At 37.5% G+C, this 26286-nt stretch overlaps 1 protein-coding gene across 4 annotated transcripts in view; it reads left to right on the plus strand.

Annotated features, from left to right (window-relative positions):
- LTBP1 (latent transforming growth factor beta binding protein 1) overlaps positions 1–26286 on the plus strand; it is a 188007-nt gene that overhangs the window by 117550 nt on the left and 44171 nt on the right. For 2 of the 4 annotated variants that reach the window (XM_085301182.1, XM_085301186.1), the window contains 11 exons: positions 2166–2399; positions 4512–4534; positions 5773–5872; positions 6425–6523; positions 9107–9232; positions 10384–10509; positions 11220–11342; positions 14788–14907; positions 18043–18165; positions 20255–20377; positions 24524–24646. In XM_085301182.1, the coding sequence (XP_085157308.1) occupies positions 2166–2399; positions 4512–4534; positions 5773–5872; positions 6425–6523; positions 9107–9232; positions 10384–10509; positions 11220–11342; positions 14788–14907; positions 18043–18165; positions 20255–20377; positions 24524–24646 (1320 nt within the window). The remainder of the gene's footprint in view (positions 1–2165; positions 2400–4511; positions 4535–5772; positions 5873–6424; positions 6524–9106; positions 9233–10383; positions 10510–11219; positions 11343–14787; positions 14908–18042; positions 18166–20254; positions 20378–24523; positions 24647–26286) is intronic. The other 2 variants (XM_085301183.1, XM_085301184.1) reach the window with 2 other exon arrangements.

A 26286-nucleotide genomic window follows, 5' to 3' on the forward strand; every position in this document is an offset into this window, starting at 1 on the left:
AGAATATTGAATTCCTTACTGGAATTAGTGGATTCCTTCAGTTGGGTATACAAAAATTGAAGCAACCAATTTTTTTGAGCGTTTGAATTGATTTTGAACGCCATTACTTTCTTTATTATCATTGTGTTACTGGTTCACTTATTTGGGTTTTAGAAGTTCAGTTGTTTTTTGGATATATAATATTTCTATAGCTTTTTAATGGAGCAAAAGTATTCTCATCAGATGACTAGCAATTTATATGCTGATGCTTTAAATCTATGAGAATAGTGCGTAAGTTCTCATGGSTTTGTGCCCAAAACTCTAAGTAATCTGGAGCTGATAAATACTCTTTTTTTTGCAAATTGACTGCTCTCTAGTTGTAAAAATACATCATTGAATATTGCATGGAATCTGTTATTTTAGTAACTGTTCTAATAAAAAGGTAGACTCTGTGAGTAGAAAATTCTGATGAGCCAGATGGGAAACAGTATTCTTTCATGGTAACTTTCATGATTTAAAAACGTATTCCTTTCTGAAACAGTCTAAATTCATAATAATCTTTTAGAGTTTTCCATGAAAAATCTGTAAAAGTAGGATAACCCAGAATGGAGTAATGTATTTACCATAGCATCCCAGGTTCATTTCAGCATTATTGAGTTAGAAAGCAATCATCTCACTCTCTGATGACTTTTTAATTATTTGTATGAAGAGGAGCAGCTCCGAAAAGAGACTGAGAGGCCCACTCTGCATATCCAGATTTTGAGAGCACTTAGGTCTAAGCTGTGGTAGAAAGAAGTACAGATCTCTATTCTGTATTTAAGAGAATATGATTTGAACCAAGATTTCCTGTACACCAGGTATGGATCAGAAGGGATAGGCTTCTTATTTTCTCCGTCTTCCTTCTTTGACAAGAAATTCTACTCTCGATTGAGTGTTTTTGTGGCAATTTTGATTTGGGCATTTCCAAATAAAAAGTATTTCATTGTTCTGAATCCACAGAATTTAATCAGTTTGACCATTCATCATTTGTCATCATTCATCAAAGACTCCATCTGAACACACGTCCAAAAGTATCGGATTTGTAGTCCAAAATCTACAGTTGTGTAATTTAATCAATTAATCTTTGGAGTGTCTATAGCTAGTATTTTGTGTTCTTATTTTAGATACTGATTTTTTAAATCTCTGATGTGTTTTCAATAGTGGAATTTGTGGACTTACTGATGCCCCACGCCATACAGCTCTTTAGAAGCTGTAAGGAATTATATCAGTCACATGGGAGACTAAATCTTTGGTGTTTCATCCCAAACCTGTTGTCAGCATAGCTGTACCTACCRCAATGAGGGCAATGAAGCACTACCTGTCAATACTTCTGAAGYCTCCTGTCCCTGACAAGTGCACAGTTGTTATCTTTGACAAGGAGGAAGACTGACTCTATTTCTTTTTCATCCTAGTCTTCCACTAGGACTGCAAAGCCTGATGCTCAGGCAGAGCAGCTGCAGAAGTCAGAGCAGGTGCTGCTGCCTGACTGTCATTACTTTTTTCTATGACAGTCTTATAGATGAGATTATTTCCCCTCTCTTCAGTGGTGATTTGGCTTTTTATGATCCCCATCTTGTTTTTATCCAGCCAACTGAGGTCAGTGGAAAGACTTAGTCAATTCAGTAGAATTGGATCAGAGCTGGTATGAGACCACTAATGTAGTGAAGTGGGATCCTGTGAATGAATGTAGTTACTAATTTATGTTTTTCTGCTCCTCTAGTACAAGGGTAGTGAGCTTTTTCTTTGGTTTCTGCAAAAAGGGAATGGTAGAAATAGTGATTTTCATTTCTATGTAGGTGATGATGATGATGATTTACCTATGTAAATTCCTGCTCAGAAAGGATATACTGATTGAAGAGGATTAAGAAAAAATGATCTTGATATGAGAATAGATTAAACATAACTGAAGGAAGATGTTAAACTGAAGTAGGAACCTCTTTGGAATAAACTGAGCCAGAACATGGTTTTGGGAGAATGTTCAGTCATATTAGCATGTAATGCACAGTTTGCCTTTACATTTTTTTTTGATAGAAATGTATATACATTAGCAGATTAACTTTATTAGTGGTTTTCATTATATTTTCCGCTATGTCAACATATTGTACTTTTAGACTCCTAAAAGGAATATTTTCCCATCCCAAATCTAGCTGCTTTTAAGGAAATCTGCCCTGGTGGAATGGGTTATACGGTTTCTGGCCCTCACAGAAACAAGCTATATCATCACCCTGCAGTTAGAGTACAGCCACCTGTCATTGGCAAGACCCCGATTACTCAACCTGTTGCTAAAGGTACTTCTCCTCCACCTCTCCCAGCAAAGGAAGAGCCAGTGGAGGCACTGACCTTCTCACAGAAAAGTGAGCCTAAGGTGGCTGTGCAAGAAGGTGAGAGTGGCAAAAGTCTGTCTATTTTTCTGTGCATGCATCTTTATTAATGTGTGTCTTTGTGCAGTAGATGTGTAAAATGCAGGACAGAGGAGCTGCTTCCCACAGTAGAGCATTCCAGATCCCAGAGTGTATTGTATTAAATGGTTTACTTCTGAAGTTTTATTTATAGCTCCTAGCAGATGCTGTAAGCATCATAAGGCGAGACCACTTTGATCATAGTTTTTATAATAAGAAATAGTAAATATTTGTTTTTAAGACTTCTTTAAAGATATTAATCATCTCCATACTATAACAAAAGACCCCTCTCAGGCATTGATTTACTAGTATTGGGAGTTAGAGGAGTTAAGGGGTTTTCATTGTCTTTCTTCCACATACATCTCTAGATTAGCACCACCTGATGTGGGGATGCTTCCCATCACATGGTCTGATCTCACTCCTGCAATCATGCGCTCCCCTAGCCTGGCCGTGTTGCATCAGCTCTTCTTTGCCAGGCTTATTAATAATTAGTTGTTTTTTCTTAGATGGTTTCCTCAGACTTTGTATGGTTTTCTGCAAGCTCTTCTAAGAACATTCAGCAGCTGAAAATGTCCTGTGCTTTATAAAAATGCAAAAGCAAAGACATGCAGAAAGCAGCACTATCATATGCACTATTATGCCAACAAGCATGAATTGATGGGAGGCAAACAAAAATATGTTGAAGAACCTTATGATGATATTAAGTGCATAGTATGTTATTCCCACATAGCAGTTATGCAGCTGTATGTATGTCAGGCCACTATTAGAAAGATTTTCAGTCAACTGACCTGCAAAATTCTGTGTGACATGGTTTCATTCCCTGTTATAATCAGTGCTCTAGTCTTACTTCCAAAACACAAATGGAGCTAAACTTAAGCTGGAAAGAAAATGAGCAATTTAAATAGAAGTCTGTACTGAATTGTAAAATCTTACATCAACCCTGGCAGTCATTATATCAGCTTTTCTAGGTTACAAAGCAGAAAAAAATAGTATATAGTTTACTAACATACTAATTTAGTAATTAGAAAGATTACCACATTATGGTTAATTTTTGAACACAGAGAATCTCAAGAAAACAGAAGTACTAGTTCCAAAAATGATAAAATGACCTTATAAAAATATATGTGCTTACTCTAAGTTAGTGATGGCACATAGGCATGTTTGCATTTTATACTCCACTTTTGTATAAGTTTCCATTTCAAATTTTTGAGATTGTATCAAAAGATCTTCTAGGTCTGCTAAACAGCATCCTTACTAATACTGAAGAAGCTAGAGCTAGAAGAGCAAACAGAGAGAGGCAGAAATTCAGAAATTTTATTTGAGTTTATTTTCCATTGCTACTTCTATTTTTAAAATTTATATATATGTGTATGTATATGTGTGTGTGTGTGTGTGCACGTATGTATGTATTTCATTTTTAAGTGGAAAATGTTGATTGGAAAAAAAATTATTCCTGAATTTTTTTTACAGAGGCATATAGGCTTTCATCAATAAAAGACAAATTTTAAAAATGCAAACAGTAATGGAAAATAAACTTACATGAAATTTCTACCAATTACTCTTTCTCTCTCCTTCCTAGAGAAAAGCTATTTTGAGTGGAAAAAATCATTTTCAGTTGCTTTAAAAAAAGACAATTTTCAAAAGTTGATCCTGATTATTGCACTTAAATTTGTTGATAGTCAGCTTTATCCCATTACAATATTAATTTATCTTTAAAATATTAATAGAGGTTGATATTCTGTGGAAAGGATTTTAGAAGTTTATATCAGCCTGTTAAGTGAGTTAATAACAAGTGAGTTTCTTGGATGTTCTGGCAATTTTTAAGGAAATGATTTAGAAATCTACGAAGAAGCTGAAAACTGAAGAAATAGTTGTGAGGAATGGTTGGTGCATAGCATCTTATTCTGGTTTCAGACTAATGTTTACATTTGCTCAGGAACATTACTTCCAATTTACAGTGTTTTAGGATGAGGTGATACATGAAGTTTTTCTATGATGGCAAAAACTACTTTTAAATATGGTCATAGTTTCAAATAGAATGTATAAGTAGACATTATGTGAAGACTGATTAATTTTTTTTCTTTCTGTTTTTAGTGGCAACAGCAGCCCCTGATCAGGTAAAACGTGAAAGCATGTTATCCCTTGAGTATGCTGATACTTCAGAGAAATGTGCTCCTGGAACTATGTAGTAATCACATTTTGAGTTTCTTGTCTTTCAGGCCTAAAGGGCCAGTTTTTATACAAGTACTTTCTGATTAATTTTTCCAAAGACCTTTGCCGGCAAGAAAAATAGTTGCTCAGGACATGAACTCTGATTCTCTGAGCCAGTGTGGTATGTCCAGATATTAGAATACTGACCACATATTAGAATACTGACCAAGATGTGATATGGAGGCTATGAAAAGGATTTAGATTTCACGAGGAGCAAGCAACTCACTGTGGACTTGCATTGCAAATCTGGAGGCAAAAAGGTCTTGTCATTATTGCATATAAAAACAAACAGCGAGGTAAAGCACAGAGATGACTTTAATCTCTCTTTAGGACACTGGAAGTGAGTCTAGTGCATATACAGAACTGTATATGCAATTCTGAAGCCTATATTTTAAGTATGATACTAAAAATTGCAGACAATGTGAAAGAATGCCACTGATGCTGACAGCTAGAGAAAATGAATTACAGAGAAATGGTGTGAGACTTTGAGGCATATTTGTGCCACTTGCTTAGCAGTCTTATGTTACAATATGCCTAAATTAGATGAATAAGCTTTTTAGGATTACTGTGTATTTAGTGGAGAAGTTCAGGTGCTTATCTGCCTTAAGTTCACCCTTCTGGAGGTTCTAGGTTATCTCCACTGAAGATGATGGGATTAGTTAGGAGTAACTGTAGCTGTGCTTCATTTCATTCTCCTAAAGTTTTACAAACATCTAAATCTTTCACAGAAAATAAGATGTTTGATGCAATAGCTAAGAGAAAATCTTTCACAGTGGTCAAAGACATACAGACCACTTTGACATTGTGACTGTATGCTGTTTGTGTCATGCTGACCAGCAATTAACTACTGTTTCTGAGTAATTGAAGAGTAGGAGGAGAGGAGAACTAAGGAGTGGTAAAGCCAGAGATAAAGATAGAAGCTACATGACGTGCTTCCTTAAAATCGACATTAAATTGAATGCCATTTTGTAAAAACAGTATCCTATGCTCTTTCATGCTTAAATTGGTGATAATTAATGATGTCTTATAAAAAGCAGGCATGGGATAATATCAGCAGTTTCTCAAGCCAGGGGTTTGTATGTTGTTACAACAGCTGAATTAAAAGATTTATTCTCAGAATGTAAATTTTTAATCATTCTTTTAGGAATTAGTTTCGTTTGATCAAGAAAAGCAAATCCTAGAGCCTGGTCAGCCTCAGCTTTCTCCTGGGATTTCAACAATTAACCTGCATCCACAATTTCCAGGTAGCTTCTTTTGACTTTTCTTCTAGTAAGAGACAGTGCTTACAATCCTTCAAAGTATTGGAAAATAGCAGTTGTAATAGAGATTAATGAAAAATTGATCACAGTTTAACAAGCAGTTTTTCCATAAGCAGAATACAAAAAAAAGAAGAAAAAAATGGAAGCAGAAGTGGGAGGAATTGAGAGATTAGTATTAGTGGGAGACATGTCAGGAGGCAAAGATAGATATTGTAGGCAAAGGTGATACCATTAAAAAAATCTGGAGTATGTGCATGACAATTTTAATGTCAGCAAAGTATCTCTTTCAAGATGAAGCTTTACTTAGGTGCTTTCTTTATGCATAACTTCAGCTTGCTTTATTTAGCACCTCAGGTTTTTTCACAAGAGGTRGAACAATAGAAAACCCGCTTATACTATTTTTTCTACTTCAAATCTAAGCAGAGTAAATTAATGAAAAGCTTCATAGTGTCTGGCTAGTTTAGTATCACGTGTGAATGCTGTGAGGGTTTTTTTTTTTTTTTTGGATGTGATTGATTTCCATTCCATGTCACACAGTAGTGATTGAGAAAACATCTCCTCCTCTGCCTGTTGAAGTTGCTCCTGAAGTCTCTACTTCGAGTGCAAGTCAAGTAATTGCACCTACTCAAGTTACAGGTATTGTACTTCCTTTTTAGAATTAAAATAAATTAACATATGACTGTGGGTTCCTGACATTATAGCTTGTTCCACTCTAGTATTACAATAGCAAATATAGAGAATTGAGCTGTAGAACAGAAAGGAATACTTTGTGGAGAAATACAAAGAAAGGGTGCAGAATATCTCAGAAATGAGTGTGCTATCAGCAGATCCAGGGCTGGAGTTTCCCAGTGTATAGCTGCCACGTGTGTGCCCGCAAATAAACATTAGATGCAAAAATTAGTAATTCCTCCTCGATTAGCTGATTTGAAACTGAAGTCCAACAGTAAATGTTCATATTTGCACTCACTTGAATTACAAAGATAGTTTTGTAAACTGTTTGTTTTCTAACACTTTAAAGGGATGCACAACTCTACTTTGCTATAGTCTAGTACAAAAGGACTTTAAATTATAGCTGGAGTTTCCTAGGCATTACCACAATTCAGAAAATGTAGTAGGCTAAGGTAGAAGAATCAATGAAGAGAACAGAATCAAACAGAACAGGTACAGTTCACTGTGGTGGGTGCACTCTGTGCTCCGGGCTGAGGATAGTAATTCAGACTAGCCACTCATGTTGGAAGGGAAAGGTGTAGACAGTGACAAAACAGGAGGGTAACCTGATGCACGCTGGGCAAAATCACAAAATGAGTCAACTGCAACCAGCTGGAAGAAACACTGGCTGAGGAGTGACAAAATTTCACTATAATGTTGTCGGGGATGGCAGAAATTGAAAACGTGAGGGGATGGAGGGAGCCTACATATTTTTTTTTTCTTGCCCAAGACTACCAAGAGGCCTCTGAAGGTAGAAAGTCTGATGAACATTAGATACTAACTAGTATGACACTGGCAAACACGTTTACTTGTGTGCATTTCACTGTCTAGACTGGCTTGTGAAATGAACCACAAAAAGCAGATGAGGAGTTATGCATCTGCTGTTATTTTGAAATGTTGTTCTTTGGATTAGTGTGCTTCTTCCTACTTGGCATACTAAACATTGCCTTTTCCAGATCCAGCTGTCAAGTAGAGAAAATAACAGAAACATAAATAATGTTCCCTTCATAGCTGAAAGTTGTCTAAGTGATATTTGATGAGTCTCAAATGTATCAAAAATTTACACTTTTTTTGCTTAAAATTTTGCTATAAATTTGAAAACAAAAGGTCTATGTAGTGTGAATGTATACACAAGACTATTACAATGTCAAATTGGCTAATCTCTCAGAATTAGCAGAAGCTTTGAAGTGATTGGAATAGATGAGTAAATACTTCAGTATATATTGTTGTATATAGTAGAGATATCTAGGCCTACCAAGGGGTTTCCTGATTTGCCTTTTCATGGTGAAATTGCACATACCTGAGTAAAAGTTTAACTCTTAAAAGATGGCTTTGCTTCATGTGGATGTGGCCAGGGTGTGGATTTTTGAGTTGCATGCAACTTGCACAGGATGTAAATCACCCTGCTTATTTGAGGTATGATTCTGTCGCCAATTAAATCCTCCTGAATCTACTGAAAGAGCAGAGAAAGTATGCCGTCCTTCTGTAAGCATTCAGCTGCCTCCTCCAATTACTTGTAGTTACAGTTTGTCAGTCCCATTAGAAAGCTCTATTAATGGTAAATGTCAGTCTAGAATTTGGAAGTCAACTGTGCCCTGACAGTTCCCCTTTTGCCAGCTAGCTCCCTGCCCAGAGCAGGGAAGGGAAGTTACACCTCTGTGTACTCTACATCAGTTAGGAAAAAAATTGCAGTTTTCCATGTTCTGCTGTTCTTTTGCTTTCTCAGAAAAAAAGAGTGGAATTAGAAATTGCTGTGTGCTGCAAAGGAAGTTAGTTAGGTTACTTGTTATAGTTAAATAAAACAAGCTGTTGTTCAGATACAATTCCAAGTGTTGTTCAAACATTTTGGAAATAGCAAGGAACAAATGAGGTAAGATTTGCAGGACAAAAAACAAAATAGGATAACTGAATACAGATAGAGCTAAAGTGTTTCCGAGTGCATTAATTCTGCACCGTCAGTTAGTTAAATTTTATTTTAAACTATTCCTAAGTAGTCTGGATTAATAATTCTTCTTCAGGAAAAGTAAGCTTCTTTCAAAAAATTACTATTTCATATTGCTATGTAACCTTAATTATATTGCGGGTAATCATAGTCATTAATGTTTTGTGCGGTAACATATTTCATTTACAAAACACACATTTACAAAACACATCAAAACCATTAACAGCTGCATATTCTGTAACAAAAATCAGAAACCCTCCAGAGTTATTTTCTTAACCTTGTCTTAGAAGATTAAATTGTATAAATTTTTATACTATCTTCATTTTACTTATTTTTTTTTTATGTACCCTGATCTTGGATAGTACATGAGAATATATCACAAGGGAAATGTGAGATGTTTTTCTAGATCTTCCAGATAAGTTCCTCTTACAAAACTCTGGACTTACCAATTTGATTTACATTTGCCTTCAAGCCCAGTCTTCCCATTTGGATTACAGAATATTGTGCACTTAGTGAACTGTGTGGTAGAGTTTAATGTTAAGCTTTTTTTTGTTTGTTTGTTTTCTTAGAAATCAACGAGTGTACAGTTAATCCTGATATCTGTGGAGCAGGACATTGTGTTAATTTGCCTGTAGGATACACTTGCATCTGCTACGAGGGATACAAACTTAACGATCAGCAGACAAAATGCTCTGGTATGAATGGACATTTCAAAAATCTGAAATAATTCTGCTTTGAAATGCTTGAGATGTAGAGTCTAATCTTACCAACAGTTACGTACAACAGAGCAGCTGGGAGTTGCTATCTCTAGTGGGTACTTCCTAGCTACACAGAAAAGTAGTTTTTCTATGTCAGAATTTGCAAATTTGGTCTTTCAGTCACTCTGAACTGAACATAAAGTTGAATAAAAGAATTTTCCCATTATGAGATGAGACCAAAAAGTGGTTAGATCATCTCTTGCCTGCTTTACATCAGTTATCTACAATCCTCGGAAAGAGACCTTCTGTTTGGAGGAAGAATAATCAAAGTAGTGCTTATTTCTCAGACAGGATGATTTGCCCCATCCTAGCTAGCTGCTCTGCAGCTGAACTAAATCTGTCATTTTGTTAGATCTTTCCTTCCAACCTTCTACTGAAAGAGAAAGTAAATTGTAAATGACCCAGAAGCCCATGAGGAGATTTGGGAAGCAAGGTCTTCATCTCCTTCAAGCTAACAAGTTCTCCTGGAACGGAGATCTCTGAAGAGTGTGAACAGAGCCCAGATTGGCTTTGCATGAGCCATTTCAGATCTGGAAGCAACTATACCAGTACCTTTCCTTTATGCAGATAATGCCAGTTCCTCTGTAACTTGGATCATGAAGAGTTTATTATATGATATTTTCAAATTATATATATCAACTTTTCATGCTACCAAAAGTAGTTTCACAATGATATCTGTGCTATTACATGGTGGAATTACAATATTGAAAGATAATTTACACACATATACACAGCCAAATGGCAACTTAAAAACCTTCTATTTCATTCTAATTGTATTAATGTTTTATGCTTGCAACTTATGCTCAGTTTGTCCTCAGTGTATTGTACAGTGAACCATGATCGGGTCACATTCTTCAGGCCAATGTAATATTCATATATTCTAAGCCAATGAAAATGTGGATTTTTTTTTCCATCAAAACTATTTAATGCATCTTTTCATGTAGGTCACAGAGAGGAAAGCGCAAGTGCTTTTAAATAGTTAAAATAGTTAAAAGATCAGTCTTCTCAAAAGCCTAAGATAGAGTGCACAAAAAGAATTACAACTAATTATGTTATTCTATAGTCTTACATTTTTATTTCTTCTGTAGATATTAATGAGTGTAATCAGATGCCCCATCTTTGTTCCCTTGGACGCTGTGAAAATACCGAAGGAAGTTTCCTATGTATTTGCCAAGCTGGATTTATGGCTAGTGAAGATGGAACTGACTGCGTTGGTAATTACTGGTTGACTTCATAAAAACTAAAGACGAATCAAGAAACTTATCCAAAACTCACTGAAGTCCCGTTTTCATTTTTTTTTTTCCTCAATGTCATTGGTACTGGACCGATGCCTGAAAGTGTTTTAACTGTTTCTCACTAGTATTGTGGAGGGGAAAGTATTTGAGTGGCTTCTACTGATATACAAAACTGTCAGTTGTTGAAAAACAAGAATTTATTCAATATCATATTCTTTTAGGAAAACTACCAGTTAACAAAAGCACCTTCTGAGATGGGCAATACAAGAATTGAATACTCTCAATCATTAGCAAACATGACAGGCTATAGGTTTAAATATAACTGCCGTGGACTTCTAGAGCCAGAATGGACTGAAAAGGCTGTGAGCTCCATAAAGTTAGTGCTACCCTGGGTGTGATATACACTCAGTGAGATGCTCTGTGTTTGCAACCACATGGCTGCTCACTGCCCTTCTCCTGCAGCCAGATTGTTTCTAGATTTCATTCCGTCTGATTTTACAAGCAGTGAATCAAGATGGAGCTGCTCATTAGGACCAGCTGCATGGCTGTAGCTTGCAAACTGCTTGCAAATCCAAGTGTATTTTATTTATTTATGTTTAATTAAAGCAGAGTTTAGGGGAGAAGCAAGCATTTGGTAATTTCATGATGAAGTTAAGTTTCTCTTATTTTTTTCTTTTCCGTCTTCCTAGATTTTGATGAATGTTCAAGACCTCATACTTGTGGGGAAGGCTTTTGTATAAATACTGTTGGTTCATACAGATGTGAATATTGTGACAGTGGATATCAAATGAACAGAAGAGGTGAATGCGAAGGTAGGCTTGGACTTTTCACCAGTAGTAATACAGTAACATTTGCCAAACCAAACAACTGCAATAGGAGGAGCCATATGTTCACATTGACTGTAATTTATTGACTATTGTTTCTGATCTCAACAGAAAAATTTAAAGGTACTTCTTTTTTTTTTGAATAAATCTGACTATTAGTTGGAAATACTAAAATAATTCATCATCAAAATAGATTTTTTTCATGTGTAGCTTAATATTTTTCTACCTGATACACTCATTTAATTCATTTTAATCTCCATTTGCTATTTGTTTTCAACAAGAATATCTTGGCACAGTAGTTTTATATCTATTTATGTTCAGAGTTCGCTCTTCTCCATCCCACTCTATGCTTAGTTTCATCAGTAGTTTCTCTTAATCTTTCTGCCAGATATCTCTCACAGCTACTTTGTTCATTTAATTTGCCTTCAGATCATTTAACTTTCTGCTATACAGCAGCTGAAAATGTCATAATATTCAAAAGGGCATTGCTTGTTTTATCTACAGTGTGTCTTGGATGATGAAGCGAAGTTACCATTTATTCATATTGCAAAAACAGTGCCAAACATTACTGCTGCTTGGAATGATTAACAGTGCGTGCTGTTCAAGGGAGGCTCAGACCTGAGGCTAGAGCTGCAAAGGGAGAGTTTTCACAGGGTGCAATCATAAACAAGAAACCCTTCTGCATACTCCCAAACGTTTTCAGTTATTTGATGTCTGGATCTGCAATTCAGTTTCTAGTACGTAGATTTAAGACACTGCAAAGGAACTCCCCTGCTACAAACACAACCCAAAATGGCTCATACCACTTCATCTCAGGACAGGTTTTTGAACAGCACTCACCACAGAATCTGCTAATGTTGTTGTCAGTTCTTCTTTTTCTGTCCACTGACAAAGTTTCTGCTTTGGAAAAGATTCATTGTTTCTCTTTTCTCCTATGTTAATAGCAGGTAGCAGAGGATAAGTTTTGTTTGTTTGTTTTAATTTGGAAGTATACAGCTAGCAGGTATTTCATGTCACAAGACATCCTAGGACATCTGACCTTCACAACTTCACATTACTTTTCAGTGTGATATAGTTGCCTTTTTTGTTTCTTCTTTTCTAATTTTCAACAATCGTGAAATTGGGAACTAAAATCCACAGTCAGCTACTTCATTTTAAATATACTTTCATTCATGCTGTAGTCTAAGTTATATAGGAGAGAATAAAATTGCTGACATGTCAGGTTGCCTGGCAAATAACCTAAAGCTGCTGTGGATGTATTTGTTGTTCTGAGCTTTACTAGAAAATTCCTCTGTCTATTTGGGCATTTTTTTCCCTATTTACATATAAATGTTTCACCTACTCTACTCTTAAAATTGCTTCCTCCAAGTCTTGTCTGTCAGTAGGGAATCCACCTGACTAAAATAGACTAGAAATCAGAATATCACAGTGCATCAAATTTCTTATTAGCCTATATTTTAAGTACTGTGGTGATAGTCTTCTATCATTTAACTTAATAATATGTAATTCTCAAAACCAAAATCACTGTTGAAAGCTATTTAGGGTTGCTTAAGGGGAAAAAAAACCCTCCTACACTAAACCATCAAACCAAGGAAATGACACATTCAGAGAATCATTTCACCATGTCGTTACACTTTACATACTGCAGTCACTGTTCTGACAGATTCCAGATTCCACAAATAATTCCATTCTATTCCGTTCCGCCTCCTACTGCTTCAGGAACAACAGCAAGAATTGGCCAAGCTGCACACAACATACAGGTTACTCACGCTCCCTGCTCCACCTTAGTTCTACCCCCAAGACTTGCACACACAAGCTGAAGTCACAGCCCCAGCCCCAGAGACGTAGAGTACATACATGCTCTTCTTGCCAAGTTCGTCATTTACAGAGAACACTGTTACCAGCACAGCTGGTCATCGCTGCACACGATTAAAGGTTCCTGTAAAATCTTCTTGCGATATCTTTTAGCTTTGCAACATTTTAGGCTTTGTTTTGGCTGAAAATTTTTATACTAAATACTTAACTTGGGTTGTTTGTTTTGAGGGCAGACACAGTGCAGGCATTCTGAGGTTTCAGGGGAACCCTGCAGCTCAGGGGCTGGGGTGGCCTCTTGCTGTTCTTATGAGAAAGTACCTTCAGCTGGACAATTGTAATCCCGTGAAAAATTGTGAGTTGCCCACATACAGTAAAGACCAGCTTGGAGCTGGGATGTTGAATTTTTTTAAGGCTTGACCATTATCTAGTTTATAGCTATGGAGGTGTGAACTTGTTCCCCAATCTATGAATAAATTGTCTCCCTGATGTTACCTGTGCTGGAGGATAAAGTAGTCCATAACTGTAGAAGACACAAAAGCTAAGCATGGGACAAGGAAATGGAAAGAGCTTAACTGAGAACTGGAATCTGGGGTTAGAGGTAGCTGGGGCTGTGAGGATTTTAATAATTCTGTGCACTTCAGGAAACAACGATCTGGTGAGAAGGTTTATAATTACTGTGTGATTAAAGACCGTATCATAATATGAGTACTCAAGAGTGGAAGCAGGCAGGCTTGATTCAGGCTGCCCATGCAGTTTTAATTCTAGCATCAACTAATTATTGATCACTTGATTTCAACTTGTTTTTGAATGTAATTTTTGGTATGCAGTGTTGTATAGATTGCATGCATAGCATGTCTTGTGAATTTCTTCAGTGCAGAATGAGAAGTTATTGGTGGATGCTCAGAACTTGGTCTTGAGATCCCTGAGTTTTTCAGGGCATCTGTTAYTTCATCATGCATAAACTAGGTTCTCTCCTGATGCTGTAGTCTGTAGATCACCCTAAACACTGCCAGAATACTCTTCAAAGCCTCACAGAGCTGTGCTGCCTGTGCTTTCCTTCAAACACAATTAACTCCTTTTCTCCTGCAAACAATTTATTTGCTTACCATTCACAGTCCCTATACTACGTACATACTGCCTAACTACAGGGCACAGGAGAATTCACAACAAATTCTTATTTGCTTTGCAACTCTAGAGCTACAATTTATTTTTTTATTGCAATGTACTTCTAGAGTCTCCTGAGAATGGCTGTAGGAGGTACCTCAAAACGCTTCAGTATAGTAGAAGTGGTGGCATAAGCAAAGGTGTTCGTCTTGGCCCATCTAAGCCAAAAGTCTGATCTGCTGTATCTTGTGGAGAGCCTGCTAAGGATGCAAAACGTAGTAGAAAATTCAGATTCAGTTGCATGAACCATGATCTAATTTATTACTCAAGGCGATACTCCTTCACTGGTACAAATTTGCACTAATTTGGACCTTGGTGGGCCTCTGACTTGAAAGTACACAACTTTTTAAGTTTATTAATAAGACATAAGCACAGTCAGAATAATCAGATTAGTTTACTGTTCAGTGTTGTTTTATGATTCTGACCTACATTTTATTTTCTCTTTGTATTACAGATATTGATGAATGTCTGACCCCAACAACGTGTCCAGATGCACAGTGCATTAATGCTCCTGGTTCTTACCAGTGCATTCCTTGCAGAGTGGGATTCAGAGGCTGGAATGGACAGTGCCACGGTATGTTCAATACACTTCAAGGCAGTGTTGACTGATTGAGACAGATAACAAAGAGCAAATTAATGCATTGTGAAAGAAGAAATAAAAATATTTTGCAGCTTTGAGCGTCACTTCTTGGGGCCCTACTGGAAACTAAAATTCAGCTTCAGTTGTGAAGGATATCCTGTCTGTTGTGAACCTTCCTGTTTGCTCTTTGAGTGTGTACGCCCATGCACTCTATTTTTGATAGCTGGGTGTTTATGGAGTAACCATATTATCTAAATGTAACATAGGTTTATAATAGGTTACCTAGGGAGCTTTAAATTATTATTGTTTTAGCTCAGATTGACAGTGTACTTCCAAAGCTTATCTCCTTATCACCCCCAATTGCTGCGGTCGAGTTCGATTCATGAAGCCATGTAAAAGCCTGTGAACTGGATTTGTTTGGACTGAAATAACACTGGAAGATGGGCGTACTGTGCTCCAGCTACAAATGGGCATTCATTCCGTGGAGCAGTGAACCTTCTGAAAAGTTGTATGTTGTAACTGTCAGGGCCTCAGCACCAGTTTTGCTGTACAAATTCTCTCTTTTTAATCATCCTAACACCCTGCTTGCTGATGAAGGCATACTGTAGTGGATAGTTACTGTCTGAATATCTGCCTCTAGCAAGGTATCAGCATGTCATAGATGCATCATTTGATCTTGTCATTTGACTTGCTGTGTACAATGCTAGGGATCCAGTTAGATTTCGAAAGTAATACAGAGGTCAGCAGAGCAGATCGATGTACTTCTAGCTCTACTATAAAGAGCTTCAATAGGATCAGTTACAGATCTGAACTTCCATCTCAGGAGACTTAGGTTGTCTTCCTGGCTTTTTTGCTGGCTCTGTGGGTCTCTTAAGAGTCTCTTAAACCTTTAGTCCCATCCGAAAACAAAAAATAATATTGCTGACTTCAAGTATATAAGAAGCAGGTTTGTTACTTAGTTGGAAGTTTATGTGCCTCATTGCTAAATTAGGTTCTTTTTCTTTTAACGGATTCTTAGATTCAAGCATTGAGAATATCATGTACATTAAGAGCGAAGTGTATATGATTTATTCAGTGAAAGCATTCTGAATCAGTAGGGAACTGAGAAATTACTCATGCAGCAGGATACCAGCAGTGTCATCTACTGTGGACTGTAGTAGCACTAGGACTGTGGCTCTGCCCTGTCGCCTTTGGAAGATGCTACTTTGTATTTCTAGCCAGAATGTAATGAGGTATCGTACCTACAGCCCCAAGATATACAGGTTCAAGAGAAGAAAGAACTGTAAATTATCTGAAATATAGATGATAATGATGATTTCAGTTGTATCTGGGGATAGATGGATGTTGACTGTCAGATTGTACAGGAGCTTATAAAGAGTCATGAATGATAAGTTAACCTGAGGAAAATAGTTGCAGCAGATACTCATAATAGCTAATAGCAGTTATGACGATGAATTAAAGAATTTTAATCTTTCCTGCTTTCTCTAAACTAGAACTGCCTAAATGACTTAAGTGCTTCAAACAATCAACAATTTTACTCTTTTGTGTTGACAGATTTAGTGTGCTTTGTGGTGGCAAAAGACAAGATAATTGAAAGTAATACAGTTTCTGGCATATAAAAGCAAATCAGATTTAAATTTTTTCTGCATCACTGAAGCTAAAAAGTACAGCATTTTCCATACAGAGGGACACCTGCTTGCTATTAACGACATTCCCAAAGTAAATTAAATTTGAAAATGAACCTCTTATTTTTTTAAATACCTCTAGAAAAAAGATGATTTTGATTATTTCAGAACACTGAATTAATTCTGGCTTGGTTTGTAACAGAAGCTGTTACTTTTTTATCTGCTTTTTTTTTGTTTCATTTTGTTTTATACGAATTGCATTCAGGAGGAATTCTTGAAGATGTTTCTTTAGTAGTAATATTGCAATTCTTGTGTTAACTTGCGAGAGTGACTTCTATGCATAGCTTGTGGAAGAAACATTTCTTTCAAATCCCCTGCAAATAAATTTGGCTTGTCTCTGGAACAAGAGTTCTTACCTTACTTCTGAAACTTCTGCAATGAAGATTTAATTCATTGAAGTTTCTTGTTGCCTATATAGGCTAGCCTTCTACATGAAGTGCAGAAAAACCCTTGAAATTTCCCTGGGGTTGGCTAAGTCCTTCAGAGCCTAATTCCTTTAAGTTCCTTTGTAAAATGTCATCTACAAATGTGTCACATGTTGCAGGTGTTTTGTACATAGTCTTTAATTATGTACTGGAGAACTTCTCTAACCTCAGCACTGTCCGTTGATCAACCTAGCTATGCATCCAGCAAAAGCTCAGCAGCAGAAAATGTGGCTGAGTTCTGTGCTAACTCCATTACCTCATATGTAGGCCTAAACTCCAGGTAAACAGGTGGAGGCAATGAGTAGCAAAGGTTGGGGGACTCTGATCAGAGCAAGTGTTTTGAACATGGTTTCAGAGAGAACTTCTAATGCAGCCTTGACAACATGAGCTGTGTCTGCAGTAGACTTTCCCTGGAATGTTCCTTACAGTAATAGAAAGAATAGTGATAACATTGACAAAGCACTGGCARCTGCTAGTGCTTTTATCACAGAGTCATTTATCCTTTCTAAGAGTAAAAGTGTGTAATGCGAGAATGAATGTGCCAGCCCTTGCTGACCTTTTGTCTATACTAAGCTGCACTGATTGAAGCCGTTGTAGGAAAATTATTGTTAACATAATCTTATTTAGGTAAGGATGATGCAAATGTTGTTAGTTCATAATAGAACTGATATATATGTGTGTATGTGTGTATATATATACATACACACACACACATATATATATATACACATATACATATATAAAATGTTTATTAGCATAAACAAGAGTCCCTGCAGTACTAGAGTGAGAACATTGGTTTAGTCATATGGACCGTGAATAGAGCTGAGTGTTTGAGCACAGGCCAGCCCAAGTTTAAATCCTTTTAATTAAAATCAGAATTACCCCAGAACTGACAAGCTCAAAACATACAGAGAAGCTCCTTATAATCTTGCTTATTGCAGAATTTAAATAAATTCACAAGCCCAATTGAAGGATGGCTGATAGTTCCTTATATGTTTATGACTTTTTTGTGTTCACAGATGTAGATGAATGTCAGTATGGCAATCTCTGTACAAATGGACATTGTGAAAACATTGAGGGGTCTTTCAGATGTACTTGTGGCCGAGGTTTCAAACTCTCTGCAGCAGAGGATCAATGTGAAGGTAGGAAGGAATATGGCTAAAATTGATAATGTTGCACATACCACATACCGATTGGATAATATTTTTTATCTAGCTGTATATCTCTTAATAGAGAAAAAACAGAAGTACACTAAAGCTAAATAGCTAAAACTAAGCAAGCCAAAAATGTAAGAAAAAAGATTTCCATATCATGGCTTTCATGGCCACACTGTATGCTTTGTGTTTTGTTATAAGACATCTGAGGGTGAAAAAAGCTAATCAAGAACATGTAATATTTATATTACTGAATTGATATTCCTGACACTTACATCGTTTTAGAGGTTTAGGGACCCTAGTTTTCTCTGCCACAAACTTTTAACATGGCATTTGCTGTGCTTTTCTTTTTTTCTTTCTTCCCCCTCCCTCCCTTAATGTGGGGCAGAGAATCAAAAAAGCCAGGCTACACTCAGCTTAGCGCCCAGGAGTGCCTGCTGAATACAGAGCTGATGCCTACATCACTGCATTTCAAGTAGTACATCTAGTAGAGAGGGAGAGAGAGACTGGTACCATAATTCTAAGAACAGTACCTGAACCTCCAGTGTGTCAGGTCCTGCATTTCTTCCACATCTAAATTCTCGTCAGGGCAGTCCCTGTGGAGCAAAATTAAGTCTGAATTCAGAACACAGAAGTCTGGAGGCCGTACAGGAGGTATGAATATCCCCTTGCTTCTTGAACAGCAGGCATTAGGGACTTGTTGAAACCCTTTCACAAGGATGAAAGCTGTGGAAGCACACAGAACCCTGAAGGAATTTCTTCTAAGCCTTTTTTTATATTTTCCCTTTTTTTTTTCTATAAGTGTTTTGGTATAGCACCAAAGAGTCAGGCTTCTGAGTGCTAGAATAATACAATAAAACTAAATGATTATTCATTTAAATTTGTCAGGAAATTTGAAACAAACTATGAGTGTAAGTTAAGTGTCTTGAGTGAGTTAAATGTGCTGCCCAGGACACACAGCAGCCTGGTCTTGGGGAAAGTATGTAGACAAAGTTTGACTGCTTCCTCGGAGCGTTTCATGGAAAAGGGCCCTTGCCAAGCTCAGCTGGCATGTGCAGATGGTCTTTCTTAAAGTGCACTCTTCTGAAGGACAGCCCTTACTCCACGGCACCGTGTACATGCTTAGATACTTCATGCAGCCCCAAAGACTTCGGTGATCCTTAAATTTAAAACTTCTGTGGTCACCAGGGACCATTACTCAAGAGGTCAGACTACATAGCCATAACACAGACCTGAAAAACCTCATTGAGTAACTTCCTGCTGTTGAATTAGAGTACATTTTTAGAAAGACATTCAGCCTTAGAAAGACATTCAACCTACCATATCGATTTAATTACAGTGCGTTAGTTGTATAAATAAGGGAGGGGAACAGGCTTCCTAGCTCAGACAGGTCATATACTGTGTTCTGAATTCAAAGTGTTGCTCCCCTTCAGTGCTTGGGGATTTTCATAGGAAAATTTAAGTTTGCTATTCAAATCCATCTGTTAACCCAGGCTGAACCCAAGTTGTGAGAATTGAAGTGCTGAGGGCTAAACAGTGGTTGTGGAAGTGGAGAGACATTTCCCCATACTTAGAGGATTAATACTGTTACAAAGGCAAGTATTAAAAGGAACCTTAATATACAACTTAAAAGTGCAGCAGCCTGGCAGTGTGCATCTGAAAACCCCACCCTGTTAAAAGGTGGTGATCCTGCTGGAAAGTATTTTGTGGGTTTTGCTGACTCACTGGAGCAGCTGGCTTGTTACCTTTGCCAGATATAAGAGAAACAAAGGAAGCTCTCAAGCAGTGTGTGTGCGCATGCATGTGTGCGTAAGTGCATGTGCACTGAGGGATATATTGACACTAAAGGAGAGAATGCTGAAAGCAGTCGACTCGTGAAAAATGTCCAGTCTGCCATTTCATCTGTTTTCATGTGTTGTGTCAACTGTCTGCATTTGTTAATAAACCAGACCGAGAGAAGGGGAACTTTATTTTGACACTCGACTTTGCTGTTTTGTTCAGAGTTGATTATTGCATTATTTCCTTAGCAATTGGTATTTTCAAATGTTTTATGTTGTCACTGTCTCCTCTGCTACAGATATAAATGAATGCCAGCAACAATCACTCTGTGCGAATGGACGCTGCAGGAATACAGAAGGGTCTTTCAGATGTATTTGTAGCCAAGGTTACATGTTATCAGCTACTGGAGATCATTGTGAAGGTAAGGCTGTAGACTTAAGGTATTGATTGATTTTTTCCAGTAATATCTTAAATATTTCATCCGTAGGCACAAATTCTTTTGAGGATGAGGCATAAAGATGTATTGCCCCTCTTTTTTTCTGAATACCTTACTGTCAACCATTTAAGAGGCTCTGCCTACACAGCCACATGTTTAATGGATTCTCAGAAACAGCCCTGTTATCCTTACACATGCAGGAAATCAGCATCTGTGTTTCTTACAGTAAGAGTGGGAGAGCAATTGAGCATCCTTACCAAGAACAATTAATTATTTTCAATTCKTATTGCTCAGATTCTGACACAGAGATCCGTGTTTGGTTCTGAATTACAAAGTTTTCTACCAGCATGCACTATTGGCATGGGGGCCTGCTTAAGTTAAAACTTCTCCAGCTGGTAGCCAGCTCTGATCTGTAGCCAGCCACCACAGTCGCAGATGTGCATTGGCAGGAGAAAATAACGTAGTCTRAGATGAGCTTCGGGTAAATATACTGTAGGTCACAGCTTCCGCTGTCTAAGAAGGCAGTCTACATAGCGATCTTTTAAAAACAAAAATCAGAGGTGAAAAATGTATAGCAAACATGGGGGGAAATACTGTGTTATAGAAAACAGCTGCATTCTATGACTTCTCCTGTAAGAAAACTTACTGTCCAGTAATTGGCAAACTTTCTAATCAATTATTTCAAGCATATTCTCTTTCCTCTATCCCATGTCTTGGAGCCTTCTAAGTTCACGCTGCTGGCTATACCATCTGGATACGCTATGCAAGTTGGAGTCACTTTTGCTGCACTATTCATGATCACCCTCAGCATGTGACATCACTCACCAGCAAGCTTCAGAACAGATTCTACCTCAGTTGCTTCCTTATCTCCCTCCTTAGGGAAGAAAACTCTCTCAGTTAAGCTCTTGCCATGCATGTGGTATTAACACAAATAAACTTGCCAGTCTGACTTTCCAGTCACAGATGCTCCCTGTGACTACTGATACAATCAAAAAGACACAGCTCCTTACTGCCATTCTACCTAATAGTGTTCTGCTGTTAGGTTATTCTCCACACACCACTCTAGGAGGCAGTTATCACCTTCTCACCCACAGCAATGGGTCAGGAATCCTCCTTTCCAAGTGATCCAGACAGAAGAGCAGTTCTGCTGTGCCAGCTCAGTGCTATCTTCTCAAGACAAACCTGTGACATCAGACCAGGCTTCATCAGTGCTAATAATGCTGGATTGTCCACATATGAAGAGTAACAGCATGTCTTGAAATGCTCAGCAGCTAGGTACAAGAAAATCTTAAAATCTTCTCAGCAGGCTGATTCTCTTCGGTACAGAGCTGTTTGGAGAATCTGGTCCTAGAAGAACTTAACAAGATCTTGTCAGAGTTCCTAGTGAACACCAGCATCAGTTGAACCAGCTTTAAAGAAAATGTAGGCTGATGATACGAGCATTTGAAACTTGTGTGCTGTCACCGGGCATCAAGATCTTCATGAGTTGTGATAGATGCAGAGACACTGTGACAAGAATCAAAGGAAAATGTGGTGGAAGGGATCACTGGTCCATCCTGCCTCACAAAGACAGAATGGACAATAGGTTGTTATTCCTCACAGATATTCGTCTAACCTGCTCTTAAAAAGCTTCAGGGAATAAGACTCCAAATATCTTTTCAAGCAGCCTGTGCTAGTGCTTTGCTGTCCTTGTGTTAGATTTTCTTTTTCCCAAATGTGCAAATGCAGTCTTTATTGTTGCAGTTTAATTATATGATTTTTTTATTCCTTGTTTAAGGTGAAGAGAGTAAGATTCATTCTTTCTTCTGCATAATAGCCAGAGACCCACTTCTTGGATATTCTTCTAGCAGCCTTCAGAGGTTTTGACAGCCAAAATTGCCCTAAACATGTACCTGTGAAGGGTGGTAAAAGGACTAAACATCTCAAGCATGAGTTACTGTCTCAGATTTTTCTCTAGATTCTTATGTAGGAACCACAGGAGCTGTGAAGAGCTGCATCAGAGAGGGAAGGTTTGTGTCATATATAGAAATAATGTGTTTTGACAGTATTTGGCAGAAAACATCATCTTGTTTTGGGGCTTGGCATTAATTCAGAGCAAGGGAGCCGTTAATTTTTTCTCCTGCTCCCGGTTAAAATTAATGGCTGGTTTAAATAAACCACAATTTACTTCTCAATTGAAAATTATTATAAAACACATCATTTTTAAAGGGTCACAATTTTGTCAGAAATAAGTGCAATTTTATCTGCAGTAACATTCAGTTATGCACAAAAGCTATCTTTATTTCTTAGTTTTTGTCTAATAGACAAAATCTCAAGGACAGTTGTACTCTGATGTACAGTGAGCTTTCCAAAGATAAGCGTAGAAAGAGGTCATCTTGTCTTTTTTAACTGCTATTGTTATGAATTCCTGCAAAGCAGGAAATGTTACAATTCTAATCAACTAAAATTCATCCTTAAGAAGTCAGAATAATCAAAARGCAGTGGAAAAAACTCTTTGATACTTGTTTTTCAGAGGAAACTATCTGTCCTATTAGAGCCATAGACTCAATTAATTACAAGGCAGAGCCCTGTGAACACGGAGGAAAGTTGCTCGTGAGCTTTTTTTCTTAACCTGATTCTCTTTTATTTTCTGTTTGTTTTATAACTAGAGGTATGATCATGAAGTACTCTGGGGCATCTTTAGCTGTAGGGAAACACAGAACTGTATAATATCACTGGAACGTAGGCACTTGCCAAGTTAATCTTGTGCCAGAAAAACTGTGAGCTGTTTCCTTTGCTGGGGCTGCCTTCAAACACTTTGAAGACAAGAGAAAGTAGAAACTATAGGTGGGGACAGTGGAATTCATTCTATCAGTTTCAGTGGTTTGTGGAGCAGATGCTACTGTATAACCAGCAGTGCCCYTTGATTGCAGTGTGGCTATGATGAATCCTACGCCTGCAGGATCTAAATCACAGCATGGTTTTGTCAGTTCTGGTTCAAAACCTTACAGCTGCCCAGTAGTGAAATACATGCTTAGGAAATCTTTGGATGGACAGCATAGAAAAACATTTTACAGGAGGTCACCAGGGGAGAGTGCTGTGGTTATATGCTGTAAACATAAAATACTGTGTACGTTTGTATTACAAGCATGGGGAAAATTTCTTAATAAAAACAGTATTGAGGAAGATGTTAGTATCCTSTTCCGGAAATATTTGATTACCTTCTATGCAGTGTGTAACCTGAAATGTACCTTGCTAGTGTGTCAGCATGTTTATCCCATGGATGCTGAGACACAGGGGCTGTCCGTAGACCTGACGCTTGGTACTGGGAACATAGTATATAGGCAACTGAGTGCTCCACCCTACATGTCCTGACTCTTGAGCTGGGTTTATGGCTTGGGTGTAGCACTATGTAAAAGCTGCTTCCCGACCCAAGTTGCTAAGCCTGCAAAATGGCAGTATTGCATCATGTGAACATCCTCTGAAAAAGCAACTATTAGCCCAACTGTATGGTCATGGCAGTCCATGTCCTACAGGTCTCCTGTCTGTGACGCTGCTGTGCAAGTAGTCTCCAGARGCATGTCTTGGGCTAGTGTGACTCACGAGCTGTGCTTGAGCTTGCATATGCTCTGSAGGACATCTGAGTCAGATTATTTCCAGCTCATGGTTGTTTGCATGATGGTTTAAACAAGTCCAAATGAACTTTTACAAAGTACAAATTTATATTACTAGACATTTTTTAGTGTCTGTCTTCTAAATGTACAGCTGCTTGGGTTTTCTTGTTAATTATAACACTCCAMCACCACAGTCACAATTAAGGTAGGGGAGACATTTGTATTAAGATCTGTTGTGGTYACTTTCGCTAGAGATACAGGTGGCTCATGTTAGTCATGCTTGCTAAGAAGAAATGACATGCAAACTCAAATTTGGCAATTTTCTAGCAATGCAAAAAGTGCAATGCGATGACAATGCAATGAAAAAGAATATGAAAGGACCTCTTAAAGTGTAGTAAATGATATTTTGTGTTTTTTTCCCTCCACAGCAGTTAAAGGAAACTGGTGCTTCAAGTTGCTACATTAGATCAAAATATCACTATTAAAAGTTTAGTCATTTTTTACATCGTCTAATTATTCAGTGAYATTTTTATTTCAGATGTTGATGAATGCCTTCAAGATAGTGATATTTGCCTTGGAGGAAACTGCGTGAATACTGAAGGGTCTTATGAATGCACTTGTCCAGATGGTTTCCAGCAGATAGCCAATAGAGGGTGTCAAGGTATGGCATTGCTATAAAAAACATTCTTGTCAGTATAAATATGCAAGTTTACAAGTATAACTTGTGAAAGTTACAGACCAGGATAAAGAGGAGAAACTTGTATTACTATGATCTCTAGTGCTTTTTTCCTTTTCTGACTTAATGTTATAAATATATGCTGAGAAACTCTTTCAACAAGTTTAATCTCAGCCTTCATTACATGGAAGAGTTTATATGACGACTCAAAGAGATAGAGTGGTGCATTTTCCCACATTCTGGGAGCATTTAATGTGATAGTACCTACTGTATTTGTGAATCCATGCACTAACAGACAAGAGCAGTCTAGCTAGCACCAAGTCACATTAGGTAAATCTCTCTCATCTCTTACACATTTTGTAGTGCTTAGTGAAGGAAGGAGAGGAACAGAATGTGTTATCTGAGGCTAGCTTGACATTGCCAAACCCAGAAGTGCTTCTCGGCTTTTAGGTTTGAATGATCCCAACTCARTGCTGGCATGAGACCGAGGCATGCCTCAGGACTCAACCATACTTCTCCATTTTTATGAGGAAAAAAATCCGTGATATTAGAGCTGGAAAGAGTGATAGGTCCAGGCATGTTTGTGCTCCAAATGATTGGAGGACCAGGAGACTGGACTGTGCTTTGGCTCTTGTCTTACGGCACGGTTTGGATTTAACCAGTGAGGCTGTATTCCAAGTGATTTGTGTTGAAGATCTTATGCAACCAGCTCCCTGTAAAATTTCTGAATATTAGACGTGACTGCTTTCTAACTCAGAAAGTCTTGCATTCAGCATAGGGAAATGCTGTGTTAGACCTTGCTTTAGCAGATAACGGAGAATTGATCACAGGCTGTAAGTCAATGCTAGCTTTAATACCACTCTGCTATCTTCACTCTGCTGTGTAAACAAGAAATACATATACTTCCCAAAACTGAAAGCACTTATGAGCCAACTAAGGGACCAATAGTATTTTTACTATCGAAAAATGTGAATGAAAATTGGAAAACATTTTAGACAGGAGAGCTTCACTTGAAAAAGAAGACCTCTCAAAATTTAAAAATAACAACTTGCTATTGAGGAGAGTGAAGCTGCTTGAGAAGAAGCCAGATTAATAGCAAAACAAATGGAAGAGATACTATGTTTGCAGACAATTTAGAAAAGCAAAAACTGGACACAGCAAAAGAACATGTAGGAATCTGTGGTGAGCAGAATTAAGTACAATTACACTTTTTTACAATGTTAAAACTATCTGCTGTTGAGCTGTCATAGGATGTTAGAGTAGAAATGTCATTAGTGCAGAAAAAACGGAGATCTTTGCTATATCTTCTTGTGCCATATTTTGGACTGGGCAAAAACTARTCAAATCATAAATGATTAATTCTTTCAATTCCAGCAGTACTTTCAAAGGATTTTCCACAGCAGCGCCTAAACTGAAACATTTTTAAATGATTGAAAGTTACTTCTATCAGTTGCTATCTGTAACAGCAAATAAATAAATAAAATCATTTTGTGGAGAATCTATACAGAGGAAATTAGGAGCATGATAAAAGATCAAGATCATAGCCACTAGTAAAGAGCTATCTGGATCCTGAGGTAAACTCTGTGTGAGGAAACAATGTGCATCTTAATACAAGACAGTTTTAT

This window comes from Rhea americana, unplaced genomic scaffold (assembly GCF_003343005.1).
Source record: "Rhea americana isolate MKP2758 unplaced genomic scaffold, rheAme1 scaffold_173, whole genome shotgun sequence".
NCBI lineage: Eukaryota > Metazoa > Chordata > Aves > Rheiformes > Rheidae > Rhea > Rhea americana.